The 25,081-nt window shown below is 43.0% G+C and overlaps 2 protein-coding genes across 2 annotated transcripts in view; both read right to left on the bottom strand.

The window, feature by feature from the left end:
• Positions 1-1,216, bottom strand: part of LOC150056656 (inactive ADP-ribosyltransferase ARH2) — a 30,917-nt gene extending 29,701 nt beyond the window's left edge. Inside the window, exon 1 of the mRNA XM_090341848.1 lies at positions 1,133-1,216. Within this exon, the coding sequence (XP_090197974.1) occupies positions 1,133-1,145 (13 nt within the window). The 5' untranslated portion in view covers positions 1,146-1,216. The remainder of the gene's footprint in view (positions 1-1,132) is intronic.
• On the bottom strand, positions 1,186-25,013 carry Dcun1d2 (defective in cullin neddylation 1 domain containing 2). The gene is made up of 7 exons (XM_090341849.1): positions 24,984-25,013; positions 20,766-20,982; positions 16,755-16,923; positions 11,511-11,641; positions 3,978-4,060; positions 2,199-2,295; positions 1,186-1,272 (listed from the first exon to the last, which is right to left on the bottom strand). The coding sequence occupies exons 1-7, from the start codon at positions 24,984-24,986 to the stop codon at positions 1,193-1,195; spliced, it is 780 nt and encodes a 259-aa protein (XP_090197975.1). The 5' UTR covers positions 24,987-25,013; the 3' UTR covers positions 1,186-1,192.
• Positions 25,014-25,081: the final 68 nt, after the last annotated feature.

Raw genomic sequence — 25,081 nt, 5'->3', positions numbered from 1 at the left:
CGGCACAGTGATGTTCAAAGCTTGACAGTGGGCAGCGTCTGGGCCCTTCATGCTGAGTGCATGATCATACAGTAATATGGTACAGACTGTGGCTCACAAACAAGAGCTAAAGGTTTGAGGTGAGGGTATGCTTCCATCCAAACACACATGGCTATATGCACATGGCTGGACCTGGACTCTGGGCACCGTGGATGACAGGGACAGGTAAAGGGAACTAGTGCATTTGATTTTCAAACCTATTTATTTTTTGTGGGTCATGGGGCTTGAACTCCGCCTGGGTGCTGACCCTGAGCTCTTCAGATCAAGGATACCGCCCTATCCTTGAGCCAGGGCTCTTCCCATTTTCTAGAGGTTAACTGGGTTAATTAGAGATAAGAGTCTTAGGTCCTTTTGAACCTTGATTTTCAGATCTCAGCCTTCTGAGTAGCTAGGACTGGCATTTGATTTTCAAACCTAAATGCACTTAAAAAGAAATGCTTCTCATGGAAAAATATCTTTTATTTATATATAATAAATTAAAAAATAGGAAACTTTCAGGAGGTTCAAATAACATTATTAGAAGTAAAGCTTGCCCGCTGGCTGGTAAGCAGTCTGGAATCATAGCCCATCACTGTGCAAACTATAATAGTGTCTTCACTAAGTGTCTTAAAAACCATAAAGCTATTGGCAGATAAACATCAGAAAAAACAGAAGCAAAACAGACCTGGTAAATCCAATATTTGATAATTCAAAAAATAAATAAAATTATGAATTCCTGATATCAAGATTTTAAAACTACCCTCTGACAGGGTCATCTTCATTAGGGCACAATTTGAAACAGCCTTGATTTGTATAAAACTACACCCTACTGAGGACATACATACTGCTTTTCAGTATAATTATCGTATATCCAACAGTCTTAGAAATGGATGGTGTTTGTCTCAATCACGGGCTCTCTGCTATTCTGTGTAAGTATGAGGTCATGCGGGCGTCCCCTAAGGCAGCAGCTATGACAGACCCTAACTCCAAGGACGCTGTTCTCTGTGGAGTGTCTCAGTGCCCACAGCCCACCACATAGCCCTCAAGCAGAGTTCAAGCTTCCCAACTGTGCCAGGGTGTAGGAAGTCAGAGACAGACACACATGGAAACTGACCCCTAAGTGCCATCCTTGCAGGATCTGATGCTTCACGTGGCCTCCACCTGACTTTTCCTCTCAGAAAGGGCCACGTTTCCCACCGGTGACTACTGGCCGTGCATATTCTACAAAGTCATCTATAAGGACAGGCCACGCTCCTAAAAGAATGCAAACAGGTCTTTCAATATCAGTTAGTACAACATTTTTATATTCAAAGTACTTTAAAAAAAATCCAACATACAGAGTCATCTTTGAAGTTTATGTAGCTCAAGTCATTAAATGAATGGCTAGAGTTACCCAGTTTGTTTACATCAGGAAGCCAGAGTCAGCAGATGGCTGGTATCGTGGGCTGGAAGGCTGCACACATGTGCTCATTGCTGTTTCCAGAAAAGGACCCATTTCTTCATGGGGGTGAGGGGAGGCGATCACACACTGCCTCCCCGCTGTCCCAGTCTGCCCAGCTTCTGCCAACTCCAGTTTGCCTGCTGCACTGAACTTTCCTACCTTTTGCCCTCCTCTGGATGTCCTGTGTGGACTGGCCTGATCTCACCAACTATAGAAAAAATCCTGCAAGCTAACTGTTCCCCATTTGCATATCCTTCTTTCATTCAAAAGCATTAATTAGCCACTTGATGTGAGCAAACCACTGTGCCTGAACTATTCAGCTGGGCGCACAGACAGAACGCCTCTAGTGGCAGGGCAAAGTACCCAGGACTCAGAAGTGATCATGTCCAGATCTGGCTAGCTAGGTCTGGAAAGGAGAGCTGAGACTATCCGCCTCTAACGACACCATTCTTAGGACGCGCTACTATACAGGCAGAACTCAAATGTCACTGATTTGGGGGTCTTCTGGTCCTGGAGGAGACACTGATACACAAGATCTATGTAAGCAGCAAGAAGCTGGCATCTCCAACTCAGCCTGAAGATGCATGCTCTGTGATTTACAGGAGCCAGCAAGGAAGTGGAGCCCTGCCCTACTCTACAGAGCTGGTAGCCTCATCTGGCTCAGGTCTACCGCTACGGAGACGGCCCACAGCAGGTCTGAGCGTCTGGCCACCCTGCCAAGCTCTATGACTGCTAGTACCTTCTTCATCGTAGTTAGACATATCATCTGCAATCATGTTTCCAAAATCTAGCAGAAGGTTCCAGGTGTCCCTTGGAATTGATCTTTTGTGATGCTCCTAATACACAAGAGAAAAAAAAATTAACTCCAGCATCCTAATGGCCAAGTTATCCTCCATAATAAGCAGTCCTCTTTAATTTGACAAAGTACAATCACAAGTAGAAGTAATTATGGTATCTTGCAGATAAGGTATAAGCTATGGCAATGCCAATACCTAATGGAATTTTGATTTACATAAAAAATTAAATACTACAATTGTAAATTCCTGATTTATATTTCAGATACCCCAAAACCAGTAACATGAGGGAGACCACCATGACCCCCTGTCCCCGGAGGCGGCTCCTCCCTTTCTTTGTCCTCCCCTGGGTGTATCACTGCTCTGCCTGTCTGTGAATGTGAATATACTACTAGACCATGGACATAGACTTGCCCTAAATTTTTCTTGTTTTTGTGTCAGCTTGAATTCAGGGTCTGTGAACTGTCTCTGAGACTTTTTGCTCAAGAACACCATTCTACTACTTGAACCATAGCTCCACTTCCAGTTTTTTGGTGACTAATTGGAGGCAAGAGTCTTACAAATCTTCCTGCAGTCCTCAGATCTCAGCCCCCTAACCAGCTAGGATTAGTGTGCGCCATGGGTGCCCGGTGCTTGTCTTACATTTAATTAATTTTGTCCAGTCCTGAATTTAGGTTCAGGGCTTGGGCACTGTCCTTGAGCTTCCTCAAGGCTAGAGCTCTACCACTTGAGCCACAGCGCCACTTCTGGCCTTCTCTGCACATGTGGTACCAAGAAATGGAACCCAATGCAAGCACTCTACCACCAGGCCACGCTCCGGGCCCTTGTCTTACACTTCAAAACACTAATTCCCAAAAAATAATGGGTAACTTTCAACAACTTGTTTTCTCCCACACAGCACAATATTTGAAAATAGACTAATATGCACTCTCACTGTTCTGTAATGTCTGTCCACGCGCTCCTCTCTACATCATTACCCAGTTCACCAGCAGAGTTTTGGTGTTTCCACCATGCTGCGGCAGCTTTCCATCGCTGTGCCCGTGAGTGTGGGTTCTCTGGGGAAGGACGAGTTTAGGTGTGACCCCAGAGAAGAGTAACAAGAGATACTCGTGCACAGTGTCACCAACTGCTGAATATTTTAATAAAAGTAACACGACACACGATTTAAGGAAGCCCTCGACGGGAGGCCTCCTGCACCTCCTCCCACACAGGCTCTCTTGCCTTCCGCAGGCCATGCCGTGTGTTGAGGGCTATCACTACATGAAGAGACACAGGTGCCGAGAAGCTCAAGGCCACAAAATGTGTCACTGGCAGAGCAGAGCAGAAGGGCATGCCGCCCTTCAGTGTAGGGGTCCTACACTGAGAAGAGGAGCAGTGCCGCTCAGCCCGGCTGCAGGCTGTGCCGTCACAGCAGCACAGGGAGGCTGGGCAGCTCTCTGTCCCCACCAGCCAGCCCTGTCCTACTAGTCAGGACACTAGCTCCCATCGTCAGTAGCCCTGCTGCCCTACCAACAAGGGCCCCGTGTCTACAAAACACACAGAAGCCTCCTTTCCTTCTTGGGCACAGTAAATTCATTCCAAGGTGGTTTCAGGCTACAGACACACACAGTGGCGGGGGGTGGGGGCGAAGAGAAGGGGTGGCTCTTAGTCAAACTACGTCCCGTCTTAGAGCTGCTGACTTCCCTTTCCAACTGTGCACATGTGGCAAGAAATGGGACGCTTACCAGCAGAAATGTATTCCACAGATCTAAAAATTTAAACCTTCCAGACAATACTAATTTCCAATATGCAACAGCCATTTCTAAATCTGGTGGGAAAAAAGGGGAAAGAATAGTTAATACATCTTAAACTCTCTTATGCTACTGTACAATGATGATATTTACTTATCAATAATGTTTGGCAACCTTACCCAAGTCATGTAAGGCCCAATTTCTGGACCTGGAAATATAATCTACCTAATTTTATAAATTTTAAGGAAGCATCTTGAAAAGAAATAAAAGGATTTGTGTGTTATTTAAACCTGCAAGTAGTTATCCCCCCATTAATCAGTTTTGGAGATTCATACTTCACCTGGACCAGGATTTCTTTAAGTCTACCATCATTTGGCTACTACTCATGCATATTATTTATTCTGAAAAATAGGTCACTACCCTTTCCAAATGATAAGCTGCAAATTAAACAAGGGAAGGGACCAGATTCTCTCCAATAGGACTGACTTATCATTATAAAATCTAAGACAGTAGTATGTTTTAGAAATATAGCAAATCAGACAAGCATTCAAAAGACTGATTTTCTTACTGCACAGTCAAGACACATGAGCTCACACAGGGATAACTGTTTTTGCTGATATAAGGGTATTTAAAAATATAGCTTGCTGCATAGTCAAAGCCAATGTCTCTATTTTCTTTCCCAACTGGAAAGCAGAGGTTTCACAAGCATTACATAAATCTAGGCTTAGAGGTCTTGGTCTTAACGGTATCTTGCCAGAAAGCAGATGCTGAGCTTTTAGGACTACAATGGAACAGTATCTTCAGTCCATTTGAGTACTGACTTAATAAACACTGCATTTTATATGCTTGACAAATCAAGAACACAAAGGGAGTGAGGAATTTCATTCTTAACACTACTTTCAATCATATTGAATACTTACTGCTTACCACTGACACTGACAGTTAGGCTGAAATAATTTCCTAATCAGTGTTTACATCTGTGTCAGAGAAACTAATGTTAAACACAGGTAAACAAGTATATTAAAGTAACAGATTAGTTTAAATGGAAAACATCCCACAAAATACTTCTTCAAGACTTTCTCCTGGATCTGGCTAGATCCCCACTCACAGAGGTTATGAAAGTTAGATCTTTAACTTGAGACTTCCAGGGTTGATCATTAATAACACTGAATAGGCAAAACTTGAGTAAATAGCAAACACCCTTGGTAAGATATCTATTCCCTAAGGGTTTACACTCTTTGTTATAGACATACTCTGTCTTAAGCACCCAAGTGAAAAGAAGACAGAGTCAGAATTCTGAGTAATACATGTGGAGACTCTCTAGCCTTACCTACGGGGCCCGGAGTGTAAGGCTAGGATGATTAGGTCTTGTCCTGCTTATAAGTCTACATCCTTATCCCTTAGAAGAACATTAAGTGAGATCTACATTCAGCTCATCTTAATGATGTAAAGCGCTCACACTGGGAAATGAAGGAGAACCTGGGGAGGAAAGAAAAATAAAGTTTTATGGCATACATTTATATCTAGTACTTCTGGGTTAGTTTTGATCCTAGAAACCTTTCTTACCAAATATGGATGTGTGTGAGTCACATGACCATTATTTATATCATCTATGTAGCAATGTCATATTGTCCTCCTAGACTTAGCCCATGGCAAAATGACAACAACAAAACCCCAAACAGCAAAACTTGAGTCTGAAATCAGGGATCAGAGCAGTTGCTATTCTAGTGTTACATCTCCTTTAAAACAAAACAAAACAAAAAAACAAACCTATTCTGGAGGGCCAGGAGTTTGGTCTAGTGGTAGAGTGCTTGCCTAGCATGCACAAAGACCCAGATTCTATTCCTTGGTACCACATACATAGAAAAAGCCAGAAGTGGGGCTGCGGCTCAAGTGGTAGAGCTCTAGCCCTGAAAAAGCTCAAGGACTGTGCTCAAGCCCTAAGTTCAAGCCTCAGGACTGGCAAAAAAAAAAAAAAATCTTATTTTTCAGCTGGATGCCAGTGGCCCACATCTGTAATCCTAGCTATTTAGGAGGCTCAGATCTGAGAATTGTGGGTCGAAAGCCAGCCTGGGCACCTAAGTCCATGAGACTCATTTCCAACCACCAGAAAACCAGAAATAGCGCTGTGGCTCAAGTGGCAGAGTGCTAGCCGTGAGCTGAAGAGCTCAGGGACAGCGCCCAGGCCCAGAGTTCAAGCCTCATGACTGACAAAGAAAAAAAAAAACCCAAACAACAACTTATTTTTTGATTAAGAAAATGTTAGAAGGTGTTATTGTTTAAAATTTATGTTTGTGAGCTGGGAGTTTGGACTAGTGGTAGAGTGCTTGCTTAGCATGCACGAATACCCAGGTTCAAGTCCTCAGTACCACATACATAGAAAAAAAGCAAGAAATGGTGCTGTGGCTCAAGTGGTAGAGCTCTAGCCTTGAGAAAGCCCAAGGACAGTGCTCATCTCTGAGTTCAAGTCCCAGGACTGACAAAAAAAAATTATGTTTGTGATGCTCCATTTAGGATTAAAGAAGTTATTTCCTCTGTCCAAAAACAACCAAAAAAAAAGGATTTTAGAGAAAACATAAAAATTGGCTAATAATTATGCTACTTCCTCAAATATCTAGATTCTCAAACTTCCTTTAAAAAAAATCTAGATTCTTGAAAGAGTAAGGGAAGAGGTGATATTGTCCAAAATGAAATATACTAACCTATGTTAACATCACCTTTATAATAACAATAACATTTAAAAAAATCTAGATTCTCAAAGCCAACGTATTCCAGACTCTAAGCCATTAGGAAACCACTTAAGGTTCTTTTTCAATTAAAAGAAACAGGCAAGAAAGAAAGAATGAAAGAGAGAGAGGGGGGGAGGGAGGGTCGGAGGGAGGGAAAGAGGAATGAAGGCTGGGGGTGCAGCTGACTGGTAGAGTGCATGAGGCTCTGGGTTAAATCCCAGCACTAAAATCAATCCCAACACCCCCCCACATCCCCCCAAACAAACAAACATCAAAGGGTCAGATAAGTTATGTCATTGATTAGGCAATCAGTTATGTCCAGGTTAAACAATGAGCTCACATAAAAACAACACGGTAGCAGGGCACAGTGGCTCACATCTATAACCCCAGCTACTCAGGAGGCTGAGATCTGAAGATCGTGGCTCAAGACCAGCCCAGGCATGAAAATACATGACTCTTATCTCCAATGAACCACCAAAAACCAGAAGTGGTGCTGTGGCTCAAGGGGTAGCCTTGAGCTGAAGAGCCCTGGGACAAGACCCAGGCCCAGAGTTCAAGCCCCACAACCAATAAAAATAACCCAAACAAAACAAAAAGCAAATGAACAAAAAACACAGTAGCTAGAGGGCTTGTGCTTGTCTTCAGTCTTAGCACTGGGAAGACTGAGTCACTTAAGACAGGACATCAGGAGACCGTCTCAAAAACCATGAATACTGCACATGTGATCTTGGTGTGCAAGGCACACACACATGAAGAACAAGACAAGGCCCTGCACGGCACTCCACCTGCTGAGCACAGCTCTTCTAGGAACTGTGGCAGTTCACATGCTCATCTCTTCAACTCCTGCCTTTTCTTTGAAGACAAAATACGCAATAAGTATATTTTATAGAGAGTAATTCAACTGCTCTGCCTTTAGTTTGTACTCATAAAACTATTCTCCCTGTATTACTTTTGAAAAAGCCTCCCAAGAAACTTTGAGATCATATGTACCTATGATGTAGTCACAAATACTTTATAATCATTCTCCTATAGAGGCCTGTGTTGTATTTCTAACTGAATATGATTTAATTTTTATTTTAACCATCTATACAAAGCAAAGAAACATACTAATGGTACTCAGTAATTCCAACTTTCTGGTGTATGGTGGAGATAAACATCTCAGTATCCAAAGAAATAAAGAATGAAACAGCTGTTAGTACAGCAACAATACCTTTTTGTGACTTTTATTGGCCTATTTTCCTCCCTGATGTTTAAAGAAATGTACAAAATAGAGGCTGGATATATTAAGATCTGTATTTCAAAATGTTCAAAACCCACTCCTTACCCTTATCTTGAACTTTTTTTTGAAATACTCACAGAAAAGAAAATAAGCTATGTAAATTTATCTTTGTGTTATTGTGAGTGTGTGTGTGTGTACTGGTGCACATGTGTGTGATGCCAGGGACCTAACCCAGAGTCTTGTGCATGTCAGGCAAATCCTCTGTCACTGAGCCACATCCCTGGGCTGAACGTGGCATCTTAAAATTGGGCTGTTATTTTCAACCCTAATGATGGAGTCACATTATCCTGGAAATGATTATGGAATTAAAAATCACATTGATCTGAGAAAATGAACAACCTCCTTTTCCATTAGGGAAATGAAAATCAAAACAACTCTAAGTTATTACCTCACACCAATCAAACTGGCCCACACTGTGAATTCAAACAAGTGTTGGCAGGAATGTGGGGAAAAGGAGCCCTACTGATAGGAATGCAAACTAATACAACCCACTTCAGACGACCCTACAAGCCAGCAAAGCATTCCAGGGCATCATAGACCCAAAATACTGGGACATGATGTACTGTACAGGTCTATAGACATCCACACACGAGACTGGAGGAGGACACTCTTAAGGAAGAAACACAAAGGCACAACGCCTATGTGCCTCTAATCACACAAAATAATATTTACTGAAATGAACTCCAAGCAGTGGAAACAAGAAGTTTTTTCTTTGTTGTTGTTTTTTTTCCTTTCCATATTGTTTGTTCGTTTATCTGTCTGCAGGAGGGTAAGAGGAGGCACAGAATGGAAAGTCAAACACAGCAGTGATCCACTATCCTGAAAATGAACTATACAGTTTATGGATAGGGATGGAACAGAAAAACTTGGGACAGTATGAGGGAAGGGGTGACACTGTCCAAAAAGAAATGCATTCTTTACCGATTCTGTAACTATAACTCTCTGTACATCACTTTTATAGTAATGATTAAAATCTTTTTTTAAAGAAAAGAAAATGAACTATGCAACTTGTGAGTGGATTGGAGAGGGGAATACTGGGAGAAAGTGAGGAAAGGGGTGACACTGTCCAAAAAGAAATGTACTCATTGCCTGACTCATGTAACTGAGAATCCCACTGTGTGGGGTGACTCTGATCATAACAAGGTACGTCTCACACTCACTTTTTAGAAGCTCTGCATTTCTTTAACAGCGAATGAAACAACTATTGTCTCAGCCGGGATACCAGGCTGTCCAGCAGGAGGCAGAGTGACATCTAGGAGTACCAAACAGGGATAAGGAAACCACTGGATCCTCCTGGAGGGTGGGGTTTGCCAGAATGCATGAGAGGGTTCACTCAACGCATGGGGATGAGACCACATTTGGGCCAGCAGAAAGCCCCTAGTGAGGCAAGCCCCTTAATGCTTAGTAAATGCAAGTCTCCAAGAGAGTTAGTGGGAGAAAAACAAAAGACAAAAAGCAGCCACCCAGAACAGAGCCACTCTAACAAGCAGTCAGATCTTGTTTTAGACATCCTATCAGGGCGGTCGAGGAACGCTGGGAGAGGCTCCCTTACATCCAGCATGGCACCACCACAGCTAAGTGGCATAACAAGAGTGACAGTTAGGCCTGGGTCTGGCTCTCCACCTGACCAGCACTCCTGCAACCACCTGAAAATCTAGCCTCACTGGGTCCCTGTGGCCGAAGGCTTTATCTCCATTTTGGCCTGAGGACTCCTGATCTTTCCAGTCCCTTGGGAAGGGCTTGTAAGATCTTTCCAGAATACACCTCACCCCCACCCCCTAGGAAGCAGGGAGTAGCCAGCCACTGGATGCCTATTGTCAGTGGCCTATGCCACGTGGTGGCTCTGTTCTTCCCTTACCTCACTTCAGCAAAAGTCAGTCTCTGAGAGAAAGCACGGGAAGCATGTTTTTCTCTTTCTTGTGACTTGTGACACCCAGGAGATTTTCTTCTCTTTCTTGTTTGTGTATGTGGCTTTGAGAATCAGATCTTGCAAAGACATTGCCAGCTAACTTCTGTCTTTACAGACTAGCTTGCCTCAAGCATCTCTTCCCAAGTGTCACAAGATCATAACTGGGCACTCTGTGTATGGTGATAGCCATACACTTCTCGTTTGTTCACCTGCATTTCTTGTTTCTGGTGGCTAGAATGGAACCCGGGTCACACAATGTGATCTGCCACACTGTGCCCTCTGGTCTCTGGCATCTCTTGAATGAAGATTAAAAATACACTTCTTCACAGGAAGTGACAGCACTTCTACATCGACATGTCAGTGGATCTGTTCAGGTAGCTTTCTGACACAGTTCTCCAGGCTGTCCTTGGCTCTTGGGGCATCAGTGCTAATCTGAGAGGCAGGCATGCAGGGAGAAAGGTGGGCTAGCCTTGGAAGGGACCTTCTACAAGATACTTGTTGACTCAGTACACTCACATTAAAATTCGTGTACAGAGCTCAGCATGGTGGAATGTAGCTGAAATTCAAGTTGATAAACCTAGAAATCAGGCTACTGGGGAGGTCTCCTGAGGAGGATGGATGGGCCAGCCAGCCTGGGCAAGGTGGGCAGAGACCCTATCTGAAAACAAATCAAACAGTAACGAACCAAGGGCACAGTTCAAGGGGTGGAACACTTGCTTAGCGTATGCCATGACATGAACTCAACCCATAGTACTGCAAAAATACACCCTAACCAGCCACTATTGGAGGAAATGCACAGGACGATGAAGACAGGATGAAGACAGGAGAAATCCGCCTGGCCTGTGTAGAGAGACTCAGAAAGAAACACTGTGCAGATGGCACACCTGTACAAAAGCATGAGGAAATCAGGCTAGAAAACCACAGCCTATGGAAGATTTTCCTATATATGTTCTTTTCTAAAGATTCCTATGGAATCTTTAGTCGTCACATAATATTGCTTTTATTGGAGTTTTTCTCCAAAACATACTAACAGCCCAGGTAACACCTCCCTCCAAACTAGTAAGAGATTTCATGTAGCTGAACAAGGCCAGATACAATTACCAGGTAATCAAGTACAAGTCAACACAGATGTTCAGGAAGAGGACAGCCAGAAATAAGCCATGTAGTAGTCAAGTGCAAAATTAAACCCTGAACTAAAATCTGACACAGAAGATTTACATTTTCCAAGCACAAGCACAGCTCTGCCACCCTAAAGAAGCGCTATGATGCAACTCAATGCACAGCAGGAGCCAGTCGACTCTGCAGACCTGCCTGGAGTAGCATCAGGCAGCTAATCTCAATAGAACCTCAAACTACTGTGCAGATCTGGCTGGCAAGTCACATAAATTCAGACTGCTGACTTCGGCCAATGAGATATCAATGTGAAATGACATAGAATACTTAGAAATTACTTCATACTTTAAGGTTTAAATCAAAAGTTAAAGAGGTATTATTGGTATGTGATCAACAGTGGAGAAAAGAAACCAAGTATTACCAGTCAGCTCTGCTGAAACCACGCTGATCATAGTCCTTATAACCTCATTCCTCACAAACCTGGAGTTTATACTCACCTAGACCTTTTTGTCCAGGGTTCTTAGCAAAGGTAAAGGTAAACTGATAAAAATCTTTGAACTTTGCTGAGTCCTTAAGCTCTTGTTCCAATCTGGGCAGAAGAGCTTTCAGCTTTTCTGTGCTATCACACCTGAGACAACAGAAAAGGGCTGGTTACTCATGGACCTGCCTCACAACGTCCCCTTCTCCTGAAGTCCATTTCCTGGCATACCTCTGAGTCTCTCATTTGTAAGGGATTGGGCACGAGATGAGTCACAGTGGGCATCTGCTTGTTAAAATGCATTTGGAATGCACTGAAGCCACTGAGCCATGACTTTAAGTGAGAGTAAGTTATGTGAGTTCTATCTCAGGAAAGCTGCTTTGAAAAGCCAGTCTGGGAAGGACGGCACACACGTGCATCCGAGCATTCTGGAAGGCTACAGTTCAGAAGCCAGCCACGGCTACACAGCAAGTTCCGCACCGACCTGGACTATAATGAGACACTCTCATGAAAAACGCAAAAACAATCCCAATATTTGTCTTTCTCTGAGTGGGCTGGGAGAGTGTTGTTTGTTCTGCAGCTTGGACCACACATGGAAGCCAAGACCTCTGAGGCTGGCACAGTAACACAGTGGGAGGTAGGACTTAAAAGTCCTCAGCACCCACAGATGGTGCCAGCACTGCCCTGCTCTGCCACACAGGAAGTTCTTACTTCCTCAGTAATTCAGAGACCCCTTCATTGCTGCATTTGGGTTTTCCTTTCAAAAGTAAAAAACCAAAAAAACAAAACTTTAAATTTGTTAGCCCAGGCTAAGGGTATAATAACTAAGTACTGTAGTAGAAAACTTGCTTTGCATATGGAAGGTCCTGTACAATAAAGAAACAAAACGAACAAACAATAAAGCCAGGGGTAGGGCAGAATCCTTGAGACCTCACGGACAGTGCCCACGCCCAGAGTTCAAGCCCCACGCCCAACAAAAAAACAAACAAAACCCCAATAAGTGCAAAAGCACTTATTGATATTCAAGGCAAAAATGTTTAAAAACTATTAAGCAAAATCCTTTCATTTCAACTGAAGAGCAACTAAACAGCCAGAATAACGGCTATACTTCATTTAACCCAAGTACAGCAGAGCTAAGGAAAAATAAACAGCCAGGAAAGTCCATGAACACAGGAGAAGGGCACAGGTAACAGTGTAACAGACTCCTGCAGGTGATCATGTAAAGCAGAGGCTGCGGGCTTCCCACTGCAGATCATCGCCCTCAAGGAGACGGGTCACCCCCCAGCTCTTGTCTACTTCAGAGCACTGTCCTTCACAGTGCCCTTGGGTATGATGTACAGGGAACTTGACACTGTTCAGTCTGGCTACTTGAACCCACAGGCTCTGAGGCTCATTCTTGTAGCTATGCACTACTCCAGTTGGTTCATTTTCTGAGCCATGTGAATTCCAGTAGCTTGTAGATGAATGTGACTTACACGTGAACGCTTTGGCTGTTTCATTTTCTCATCACAAGTAATACTGTGGGCATTTTGTACACGTAGGCACACAGCCCAGTCATTGTGGTATGCACCTTCACTTTAATGGTGAGGGACCCCATCCACAGTGTTTCTGTGTCTTACTTTACCCAACCTACAAGGGGTGGGGGTGTTGCCGGGCATTCCCTATCACTGGAGACTTCAGCTGCAATTTCCTGATCAGACAAACACCTCTTATATTCACTAGCTCTTTGGCTATCCTCTTACATTAAGTGCCTCCTCAAGTCATTTTCAAAAGAGGCTTTCTCTCATTTTGCAGGCGTCCATTAGAAATGCACACCTTCGGGCTGGGATGAAGCCCAGTGGCAAACTGCTTGCCTAGCAAGTGCAACACCCAGGGTTTCATCTCCAGTAGCAAAAAAGACACACACACACACACACACACACACACACACACAGAAATGTTTAGAGCCCTCCCCCCACACACAAAAAAAAGAAATATAAGCCTTAGTCTGTTTGTCTTGAACTCAGGGCCTGCGTACTGTCCTTGGCCACTTTTTGCTCAAGGCTAGCACTCTGCCACTTGAGCCATAGCACCAGTTCCAGCTTTGTGTATGTGGTAAGGAAGAATGGAACCCACAGCGCCATGTATGCTAGGCAAGTGTTCTACCACTAGGCCAGGCTCCCAGCCCCCTTCGTCTGTTTTATTTGCATTAGGGATTGCACTCAGGGCCTCAAACTTGCTAGGCAGGGAGGGTACCACTGAAACTGCCCCACCAGCTCTCGTTTTAGGCCTGAGACAGTTAGTACTTGTCGTTCTATTTGTGCTACTCCAAGTGGCTCAGAAGAGAAACACAATGTAGACTTTTGTTTCCCTTGTAGCGAGGATTACAGGCATGTGTCACCATACACAGAGACTGGTCCTCAAATCAAATATTCTAGTCTCCACCTCTCAAGTAGCTAGGATAACAAGCCCATACCTGGCTTTTGTCTACTATGTTTAAGACACTCACCCAGAAAGCAAATTGCCTTCCTACTTCCTTTGGTGTGTGATGTGTGTGACACTGGAGTACTCTACCACTGGAGTCACACGTCTAGTCATTTTCTGCTTTTTACTTTTGGGATAAGACCTTATTTCTTGAATAGGCAAGAGTGTTGATTGCCTATTTGAGGTTCACATTGCTGCTGGAGTAACAGACAGGCACCACCGTTTCCGGCTTCCCTCCGTGAAGATGGGTGCCTTGGTCTTTTCTGTCCACATTGGCATCGGCCCGGATCCTCACAATGTCAGGATCACAGCCTCCTGTATCACTTATGATGACTGGTGCACAGGGTGAGCCACTGTGCCCAGCTAGGGGTTGAAAGGGGTCTTACAAATTTCTGCCTCCCAAGTTGCTAGACACTGTGTGAGCCTATGACAATAAATTCCTACTTTTAGTATAAACCATCTTCCACTTTGTTTTTAGTAACATGTTTTTAAGATTTAATTGTACTGCACTCATATTTTACTCTGTATTTCGTTTTCTCCTTTACAACAGAAATCTATAATCCACTTGAAACTGGTTTTTATAGAGATTGTGAGGTAGGGAAGAAGACTCATTTTCTTCCCTATAACTAACCAGTTCTCCTAGGACTATTTACTAAAAAGACATTTCAAGTCTTCTTTCTTGCAACCCAATGAGCTTTTTCTCTATGGAGGCCTCATCCATTTTTTATTTGTTCTAAGTATTTTATATATTTGATAAAGCCAAAAATAGTATTGGGAAAATTCAGTTTTCTTGCACTGTTTTATTCGGTAGCACACATCCTTAATTGTTTTGTTCCTCCATCTCAAGGGAAAGCTGCTCACAACTCTAATATGTATGGTATGAGATTTGTTTGTTCTTTCTCTGGTCAAACTAAAGACTCACTAGATCTAGTTTGCTAAAGTTTGCAATTTTTTTTATCTTAGGCTCATCTTCGAAACCTTGTATTTTTTTGGAGGGGTATGTGTATGTGTGCGCACGGGAGTGCATGCCAGTTCTGGGGCTGGAACCTATCGGCCGGAATGCTGTCCCTTGGCTAGCATTCTACCACTTGAGTCTTGGAGGCATGTCTGGCTTTTCTGAGTAGTTTGTTGGAGATAAGAGTCTCACGGACTCCCTGCCCAGGCTGTCTTGGAACAGCAATCCTCAGATCGCAGCCTCCTAACTGGCTAGGATTGTAAGTGTGAGCCACAAGCAGCTTCTGGACGTCTTTTGGATTCAGTTTCTAAGAACTTTGTTTTCCTCTGTATTTCTCTGTATCTCATATATATATACATATATATATATATATTCTCTTTTTTGACTAATTATGTAAACTTTGTATGCTTATTTTTCCTTTTTCTGTTCAGTCCTGGGGCTTGAACTCTGGGTCTAGGCCCTGTCCGCAAGCTTTTGTGCTCAAGGTTAAAGATCTACCACCACTTGAGTCACAGCTCAACTTCTGGCTCTATTAGTCGTTTAATGGAGAGTCTCACCGACTTTTTTTGCCCTGACTGGCTTTGAATCACAATTCTGAGATCTCAGCCTCTTGAATAGCTAGGACTATAAACATGAGCTACCAGTGCCCAGCTTCCTTTCTCTTTTTCTTAACTTTGATAGCAATATTACTTTTTTATAAAAACCTTTTTTGTTGCTGTTGTTATTGTAGCACTGAGCTTGAAATCGGGACCTGGTGCTTGCTAGGCAGGCACTATGTCATTGAACCATACCCTCAGGCTTAGTTTTGTTAAACTGCATAGAGGTTTTTTTTTTTTTTTTTTTTTTGTCTTTTTTTGCCTTGGTACCAGTGATCGAATCTAGTGTGTTGCATTTACAAGGCAAGCACTTGGCCACTAAACTACATCCCAGCTCTAGTTTCTTCTTTTATAGTTCATGCCTTTTGTGTCTTCATTAGCTTCTTTAAAAAAAAAAAAATTTCATGCTATGAGTAGGTGTTTCCTCCTTGAAACATGGTATAGTTTCACAGTTCATCTTGGCTTCCCAAAATGCAAAAAACAAATAAATACACTGATGTCACCAATGTCAAATGATGTCTTTTGCGTAATTGGTTTTATACAACTGCCAAGAAGGTAGATAGGTCATTAGAAATAAATGAGGTCTTTTATTAGAGTTTACTGTCTAAATAGAAAAAGCTGATAAAATTGTAACAGAACCACAAGTATAGTAAAAGAAACAAGTCCCTGTTCATCCCTCTTGTTTGCTGCAAGTGCTGGCTTTAGGAACATTCATATGTTATTTTAAGGTGTTATCACTGAAATATCAGAGAAATATAAATATCAACAATTCAACATGCTCTACCATCTCATAAAATAGCTCTATAAGCTTAAAGATTGAAAGTCAGTTATGTTACGTGTTTTCATTTATTTCTGTAACTCATCTGGTAAGAACTAAATTATCAATCCCAATTTTGTAGGTAAAATAGAAAAGCAAAAAACCAAATGATACTTTATTAATGTTTAATATAGCAATACCATAAATTATACACATAATATACAACAATAAAATGAATAGTAAAAAAGCAGTATTTACTGTTAATTCAAAATTAGAAGAGAATAAAAAGGAAGAAAATAAGTTATAGAAGGGACTACTAAAAGAAATAACAGTAAATAAAACCTCAACTGGAATTTGAAATGAAACCAAAGGTATACAGCAGATATACAAGATAAAGATAATATAGATATGAAATGAGTACTGATAGGCTACTACAGAATAATTAATGTTGCAAATCTTCTCTACAGTTTAAGCTGAGATCAAATTACTTACCCAAGCTCTGTCATGCCATCTACAAATTCCTTTTTGCTAAATTCACATTGAGTAGCAGCCCTGAACTTCCATGCTATGACCAAAACACTGATACTGGCAGGATCAAGACTTAAATCATCACAAAACTGTTGAATCCCATCAATTCCAATTTTGTTTTCATCTTGTGGGTCTGTAATTAAAATCAAAGAAAAAAAAGATATATTAGTTTGAAAGCCAATCCTAAAACAGACTCATATCACTTTTTTTTTTGCCAGTCCTGGGCTTGAGCTCAGGGCCTGAGCACTGTCCTTGGACTTTCTCAAGGCTAGAGCTCTACCACTTGAGCCTCAGCACCACTTCCGGCTTTTTCCTATGTATGTGGTACCAAGGAATCGAACCCGGGTCTTCATGCATGCTAGGCAAGCACTTTAACCACTAGGCCAAACTCCCGATCCCTCATATCACTCTTATTACATAGTTCTAGCCACAGTGTTGCAGCCACATTAGTGATTAGTAAAAGTCAGTTTTCTACTACACATGAAAGAAATACAGAGCAACAATTACAATCTGTCTAGAAGATAGCTCTATCTTTTAAGAATCTACTTTCTGAGTTGTGTGTGAGCATGTGTTTGTGTTTATATATTTTGCCCTAGTCCTGAGGTTGGAAGTCAGAGCCTGAGCTTGAGCTCAGGGTCTGAGCACTGTCCTTGGACTTTCTCAAGGCTAGAGCTCTACCACTTGAGCCTCAGCACCACTTCTGGCTTTTTTCTATGTATGTGGTACCAAGGAATCAAACCCGGGTCTTCGTGCATGCTAGGCAAGCCCTCTACCATTAGGCCAAACTCCTGGCCCTGAGCTTTTGCTTTTTTGCTTAAGGTGGGTGCTCTACCAACTAAGCCACAACTTCCTTTCTGTCTTTTGGGGGTTAACTGGAAATAAAGTCTCAGGGACTTTCCTGCTCACCTGGCTTTGAACTGCAATCCTCAGAATGCTTCCTGAGAGGCTAGGATTACAGGTAAGAGTCACAGATGCCTAGCTGGTTTCTGGATTTTAAGGAAAGGAAAACAAGAAAAAAGAGAAAAATCCCACTAAAAAATCTTTGAGGAGACTTCAATTTAATGCTGGGAGTACAGGTGAATAGTAAAGTATGTGCTTTCTCAGCCTTTTCACTCACAGTTGCACTATGACACTTGAGCCATACTTCCACTTATTAGAAAAAAATAATTTAGCTTATGTGTATCCATCTAACAATATAGGAAGTCAAGACTTTTCACCACCTATTTTCAGTTTAGAGATAAAAGGAAGCTAGTATTTGTCTGTCAAAAATTAAATAGAACAATGCCCAGGCCCAGAGGTCAAGTCCCATGACCAATCCAAAAATAAATAAATAAATAAATAAAATAGTAATATAAAGGGTGACATTGATCAAGATGCACTATACTCATAAATTGACAGGCTGAATTGAAACTGTATAATAATAAACATAAAAAAACAGAAAAATATTAAACGGTAAGGTGTTTTAAAAGCACCCTAGCAAGAACTCACAAAATTAGTCTTATAATTTCAGACAGATTACACGCGTCATAATACATCATTATGTAAAGGTAAAATCTGTTGGTTCAGAGGTACAAATAAAAAGCTCCTTTTAAGCCAAGCGCAGTAGCTCATGCCTATAATTCTAGTTGCTTAGAAGGCTGAAGTCTGAGGATTGTGGTTCAAAGGCAGCCCAGGCATGAAAAATCTGTGAGACTGTTATCTCTAATTAACCACAAGAAAACTGGAAGTGGTGCTGTGGCTCAAAGTAGTACAGCCCTACTCTTGAGCTAAAGAGCTTAGGGACAGTGCCCAGGCCTAAAGTTCAAGCCCCACAAATGACCAAAAAATAAGTATATAATAAATAAAGCTCATCTAAAGAGGAGGTGTGACAATCTTTTTCTTTTTTCCTTTCATGTAAAATTTATCTCTCAACACCTTAGTTCGACAAACCACTTTTTTTCTTTTTTTGGGGGGGGGTTGCTAATACTAGCACTTGAACTCAGGTTGGATGCTGTCTCCTAGCTTTTGTGCTCAAGGTTAGTGCTCTAAGCCACAGAGGCACTTGTTGCTTTTTAGTGGTTAACTGGAGATAGGAGTCTCACAGACTTTCCTGCTCAAGTGGTTTTGATCCATAATTCTCAGATCTCAGTCTCTTGGGCAGCCAAGATTATAGGTATGAGCTACCAGTGCCTAGTAAACATTATTTTTATACGTTGTTGACAAACAAAAACTGATGACATAAACTAATAAAACCACAAACATTCACCTAAATGTACATAGAAAAAAAATCTCAGGTGCCAGGAGCATAGTGTAATGGTAGAGTGCTTGCCTAGCATGCACAAAGCCTTGGGCTCAGTTCCTCAGTACTGCATACATAGAAAAAGCCAGAAGTGGTGCTGTGGCTCAAGTGGTAGAACACTAGCCTGGAGAAAGCCCAAGGACAGTGCTCCAGCCCTGAGTTCAAGCCAAGACTGGCAAAAAAAAAAAAAAAAAAACAAAAAAAACCCAAAAAACAACTTCAGCCATGATTTATAGGAAATACACATTCAGAGCCCAAAATGATATGCCATGTTTCTACTTTATATGACTAGAATTACATGAATAAAATCAAATGATAAATGAATAAAGTTTAAAATAAAGCATAAAGATTTATTTACGAGTCTTTTTCAAAGGCCGCTTTACATACCTGAATAACTTTAAAAGTCTGCACAGCATGTAATTAGTTAAAAAAACAACAACAAACCTTTAAGATACAAGTAGTTTTTTTTCTTTTTTTGAAAACAGTAAGTAAAAATCTGATTGGTGGCCGGGAGTTCAGCCTAGTGGTAGAGTGCTTGCTGGGGTTCGATTCCTCAATACCACAAGCATAGAAAAAAAAAAAAAAAAAAAAAAAAAGCTGAAAGTAGTGTTGTGGTTCAAGTGGTAGAGCTCTAGCCTTGAGAAAAGTCCAAGGACAGTACCCAGGCCCTGAGTTCAAGCCCCACAACTGGCAAAAAAAAAAAAAAAGGAAATCTAATTGGTTTCTTTAATCTCACAATGTTTTTAAATATAGATTTTTTTTTTTTACAAAACTTTAAGACTATTTTTAATACAAAGAAGTAGACACATATGGTATTTTTAAAAATAAAAAGTAAAAATAAGAATGTAAAGTCAAGGAAATTATTCCATTTTGGTGAAAACTTGTCTCCCCCTCCCCACCCCACTATGGGAGACTTAAAAACAGCTAAAAAGGTCCTTTGCTGCCTTACTCAATAGGAAAATTAAAACCTGCTACAAAATTTAGATCTGTCATAGTCTTCAAAGCAGACTTTATTTTTACAGCATGACTGCATCTGAACAAGGGAAGATTTATGCTAAGCAATAAATAAAGTAACAGCAGTCTGCAATCTCTGCTGGACTTTTCCTCAAATTCATGTTAAAGCTAGGTTGCCTTAGTGCTATGACTCCACAATGAGATAGCACTTTGCAGAATTGTTCTCACAATTCTGTAGTGTTTTAATATAAACAGTTCAGCTCCAATGTAAGAGTCTGGGGGAGAAAATACAGAATCGGCTGAGTGCTTATGCCTGTTATCTTAGTTACTCAGGTACCTGAAGGACTGCATCAGCTGAGAAGAAAAGTTTACTATACTACAACTCCAAAATAAACAGTAAAAAGCAGAGCTGGAGGCATGGCTCAAGTGGGAAAATGCCAGCCTAGCAAGGTCAAAGGAGGAGTCGAAATTCTAGCACAGTCTATATAATAAAGAAACCACAGTATTAACTGGAAAAGCCTGTTTCTGACTTCTTATTGTGGTGCAACCAAGAAAGTAGTGAGCAAGAGTTTGCCCACTACATTCAACTCTCTCCTTATCCCTATGTCTTTTCTGAAGAGAGGGTTCTACAGTTGGATACCATGAGGAGAGCAGTGAGTAGCTCTTCTGCCCAGGGCAGTGGAAATTCTGGAAGTAAAACAGTCACAGCTCACTACAGACACATCTGCCACGTCACTTCTTACCTTTGTACCTGCCATACAACTGCTCCAGCTTCTTCTGGTCCACAGTGCCCCTCATAGACTCCTGAAGGAACGTGTCTGGGTTTTGGAAGAAGCTGTCTGTGGCCTCATCTAGTTTCCAATCATGCTGAGTCAGGCAGTAGATAGCAGTTCTCTCCCCAGCCTGAGTACATGCCATGAACTGACGGACCTTGTCCTTCTGAGACGACCTGAGCTTATGCTTTGGGATGCAAAAGCGGAAAATCCAATGAAGCCACTCGAGGGTTGTATCTGTCTTTATTTCTAATGCCTATATTTAATATTTCTGAGGTGTTCGGCAACTCAGCTCCATTTTATAATTATATGAAGCCAAAACCCTGCTGTTCATCAGTTAAGACGGTATAATCTTCTGAAAACTGAAATGCAGCTATAGTAACAAACATGTAAATCTCCAAAAAAAATGATGAAAACCAACATTTTAGCATTTAGTAGCTAGGTAACACACCACCCTGCACATGTGCAGGGTTTTTGGCTTCCATTAAGTTCAGGATCTAATGAGTCGGAGACTGTGCCATTGAAAAATGTCACTGCTTCAAGTTTTTCCCAAAATCACATACAACAAAGGATTGTTAGAGGAAATTTATACAAGCACCACAAGTAGGCACAAAGTTTATGATAAAAGCAATAATGCTAATAACAGGATGTCCATGCACATGTGGAGCAGAAAGGAAAACAGAGCAAAGGCTGTGGGTAGGTGAATAAACAGGAACACTGTCAAGTAACCTTTCTATATATAGTGTAGAATGAAATAGAATAGCATCTTCATACTTCCATATCAGAGTGATTAAGTTTCCACTTCTCGAAGACAACTTGGCGAAAATAACATTAAAAGTGAATAGCATTCAAATTCAAAATTACACTAGAGGTTTTTTGTTGCTACACACCCCTTAGTACACTGACCAAGGGCTTCATACAGGCCAACCAAGCACTCTACCACTGAGCTATATGTATACAACCAGCTCCAAGGACAGATAGGGATATATATATATAGAGAGAGAGAGGATTATACTCAATTTTGTCCAAATAAAAATGAGAATTTACAGAAACACAAAATAAGTAACTTATAGAAATACACAAATGTAGATGCAAGGTATAGATGAAGAAACTGAAGAGGGAAGAGAAGAAATCCAGGATTAGAATTAAAGAAGGTCAGGAGTGTGGCCTAGTGGTAAAGTACTTGCCTAGCATGCACAAAAACCCGAGTTCAAGTCCTTGGTACCACATACATAGGAAAAGATGAAAGTGGTGCTCAAATGATAGAACTTTAGTATTGAGAAAGCCCAAGGACAGCGTTCAGGCCCTGAGTTCAAGGCCCAGGATGAGCAAAAAAAAAGAAAGACAGACATGCATCCCACATACAAGGGCTGAAAGTGGGCTGAAAAGCAGGCTTCAACCTTCCCAGCTGCCACAAAGAAAAAAAATGTTGTCAAGAAAGTCTCTGTACATATGACTAAAAAGTGGTCCTGGTCTGAAACCTGAGGGAAATGGCTCCCACGGCTCATGAAAGAAACATGTGCAATGTGCCCTCAGTATCCATTTTGTCACTAAAAGGTGACTAACAAGCAGATGAACACATTCCAATCTCTCTCTCAAGGCAACATGAATGTGTTGACATCTAAGCACAGAGTACAATCTGACAGGAGGAAAAGGATATAGTTGACACACAGCATTTGAGGGTGCTCTGGGAACTCCAGGTCCTGAAACCTTCCAAGGGTTCACAAGGACACTGCAGGTGAAAGCCAACACTTCAGGCAAGATACATGGACAGGTCTGGCTGTGCTCCATTAAGACTATTTACAAAAACAGGCTGTGGGCTCTAGGTTTCTACAGACAATATACTTTTTAAAGTAATATATAAAAACATACATCTTACATTTATTAAAATTGAGTCTCTGGTATTGGCATAGTTAAGAACTTGACAAAGATGTCAAGATTCTCTGCTAAGATAAAACTTAGATTAGGGCATATTTCATGTAAAGTAGCAGAGAATAAAACCTGCACCTACATAAGCTGCACAATGCTATTTATCTAAAATGTCCACAACAGGCAAATCTGCCAGAGGCTAGGAAGTGGGGGGGGGGGGGGGAAACTGTGAGTGCTCACGGGTAAAGCTTTTCACTTGTGATGATGAAAATGAGCTGAAACCAGATAGAGGTAATGATTCCACAGACTTATATACACATACATGTTTCCAAACCCTGTAACCCAACTACTTGGGAGGTGGAGATCAAGCAGACTGAGATCTGAAAGCATAAACGTTAGGTGACCTATCTTAACAAGTCAGGCATAGCGATCATACTCGTAATACCAATTGTGCAGAAGGCCGAAACGGAAAAACAGCCTAAAGCTGGGCACCGGTGGCTCATGCCTGCATTCCTAGGTGCTCAGGAGGCCATGACCTGAGGACCAAGGCTGGAAGCCAACCCTAGGCAGGAAGGTTTGTGAGACTCTCATCTCCAATTACCCATCAAAAAGCAGGAAGTGGAGCTGTGCTTCCATAGGTAGAGCCCTAGCATCAAAGGGAAAAAAAATTATGGGATATTGTCTAGGCCAAGTTCAGGCACAAGAATAAGGGGGGAGGGGGAGGGGGATGGATGGATGGAGGAAGGCTGGTTGGCTGAGGTGTGACTAGAGTGGTTGAGTGCTACCTTAGCAGTTCAAGGTCCTGAGTCTGATCCCCAGTACCTCCCCCAAATCAACCCAACACAGCACCCCAGAGTTTCTAAGGCTGAACAGCAGAGTGGCTTTGGAGTAGCTGGAGCATGTGACCAGTGTTACAACACAAATGCTCCACGTGACAAAAAGAGAACTAGAACAATGCCTTGTCTTGAGCTATGGCTCCCAAGGACACCTCTAGAGGTGCCCTTCCCATCACCTGACAGGACAGTTGTACACAGTGTAGAAAGATACCTGACCCAGCCCTGTGGGTTCAGGCCCACTCAGAGGGGTACAAATCACTTCTGTACTAGTTACAGAGTGGACAGAAGTGGAGACAGAAAAATAAATAGATCTCTGGCCAATCTATCCAGCATCGGCCACACCCACCAGCCTCACACTTCAAAAGGGTACTAATGTGGTAGCCAGCCAGTGCAGGAGTAACAGGCAGAGCTCAGTCTGATATTACTGACACAGGCTTCTGCAAGAAACTACAGTGGTGAAAACTGCAATCAGATAGACGTTCTACCCTAGAGAGGACTTGCCTTTCCCTAATAAACCTTATCATTTCAAAATAACAGTGCAATCTAAAGATACTATTCAACTAAGAGACCTAAAGTCAATTGTGAGGAAAGAAATGTGACATGACCTTCCTTAGAAAAAACGGCTTATCAACAAAAACCACAAGGTCACGAAGAGGATTCTGTACAAATCTATGCAAAATCAATCAGGGCCCTCAAAATGGTAGGTGTTGATGGTCTTCACTGGAGCTCGTCTGTCAGGCCTCGGATTAAAGGGGGAGGGACCTCTCCATGTCTTATGACGGCGTAAAGCCTTTAAGTCAACGCGTGGACGTCCAGTCGACACGTCAGGCGAGAGCCAGCCACTGTGAAGAGGCCTGCACCCGCGCGTGGTCCGAGACGAACGCGGCACAGTGCAGGCACGAAGACGCCCGGGCGGAAAGGGCACTCCAGATGTGCTTCGTTTTCAGGGACGCGCTTGGCCGGACAGACTGCTCGGCTTCCAGCTCTTGACTGGTCCCACGCCTCCGAGCTCGTAAACGCGGGGGCTCCGCGTCCGCGCTGCTCCAGGACTTCCGCCTCCTCCTCCTGGTCGGTTGTCAGGCGAGGCTCCGGGCCCGCGGCCGCCGAGCCGCCCCGAGGCCGCCCGGGGCCTGAGCGGCCAGGTCGGGACTCGGCTGCGACGGCGGCTCCCGGCCTCTCCTTTTCCTTCCCGGCTGCGCCTCCCGTCCCCGGCCCTCGGTGGCGGCTGGACCACCCGGCGTCACGCCCGGGTCCGCGGGGCGCCCGCCAGGTCCGCCCGGCGCCCGCCGGACGCTTCCGGGAGCCGCGGCGGGGCGCGCGCGGCCGCAGGCCCGGCCCCCGCTCTCCACGCCGGCGGGCGTCTCCGACCGCACACGACCCCGCCCGCGACGCCTCGACTCCTAAGGGGGCCCGTCCGCGTCCCAGCTCCACCCGCCCCGCCGCGCTGCGGTGACCTCCACGGAGCGCCACCACCGCCACCTACCATGCTCACCCGCAGCGCCGCCGTCGCGGTCCGCGCTCCGCGCAGGCGCACACGGCGCGCGGCCGGCCTTCCGCGCAGGCGCACACCGGACGCGACGT

The sequence above is a fragment of the Megascapheus bottae genome, chromosome 11 (assembly GCF_031878675.1).
Source record: "Megascapheus bottae isolate mThoBot1 chromosome 11, mThoBot2.hap1, whole genome shotgun sequence".
In the NCBI taxonomy this organism is placed as follows: Eukaryota; Metazoa; Chordata; class Mammalia; order Rodentia; family Geomyidae; genus Megascapheus; species Megascapheus bottae.
Note: the sequence above shows the minus strand (reverse complement) of the source record. Positions and strands in the feature narration are given on the sequence as shown.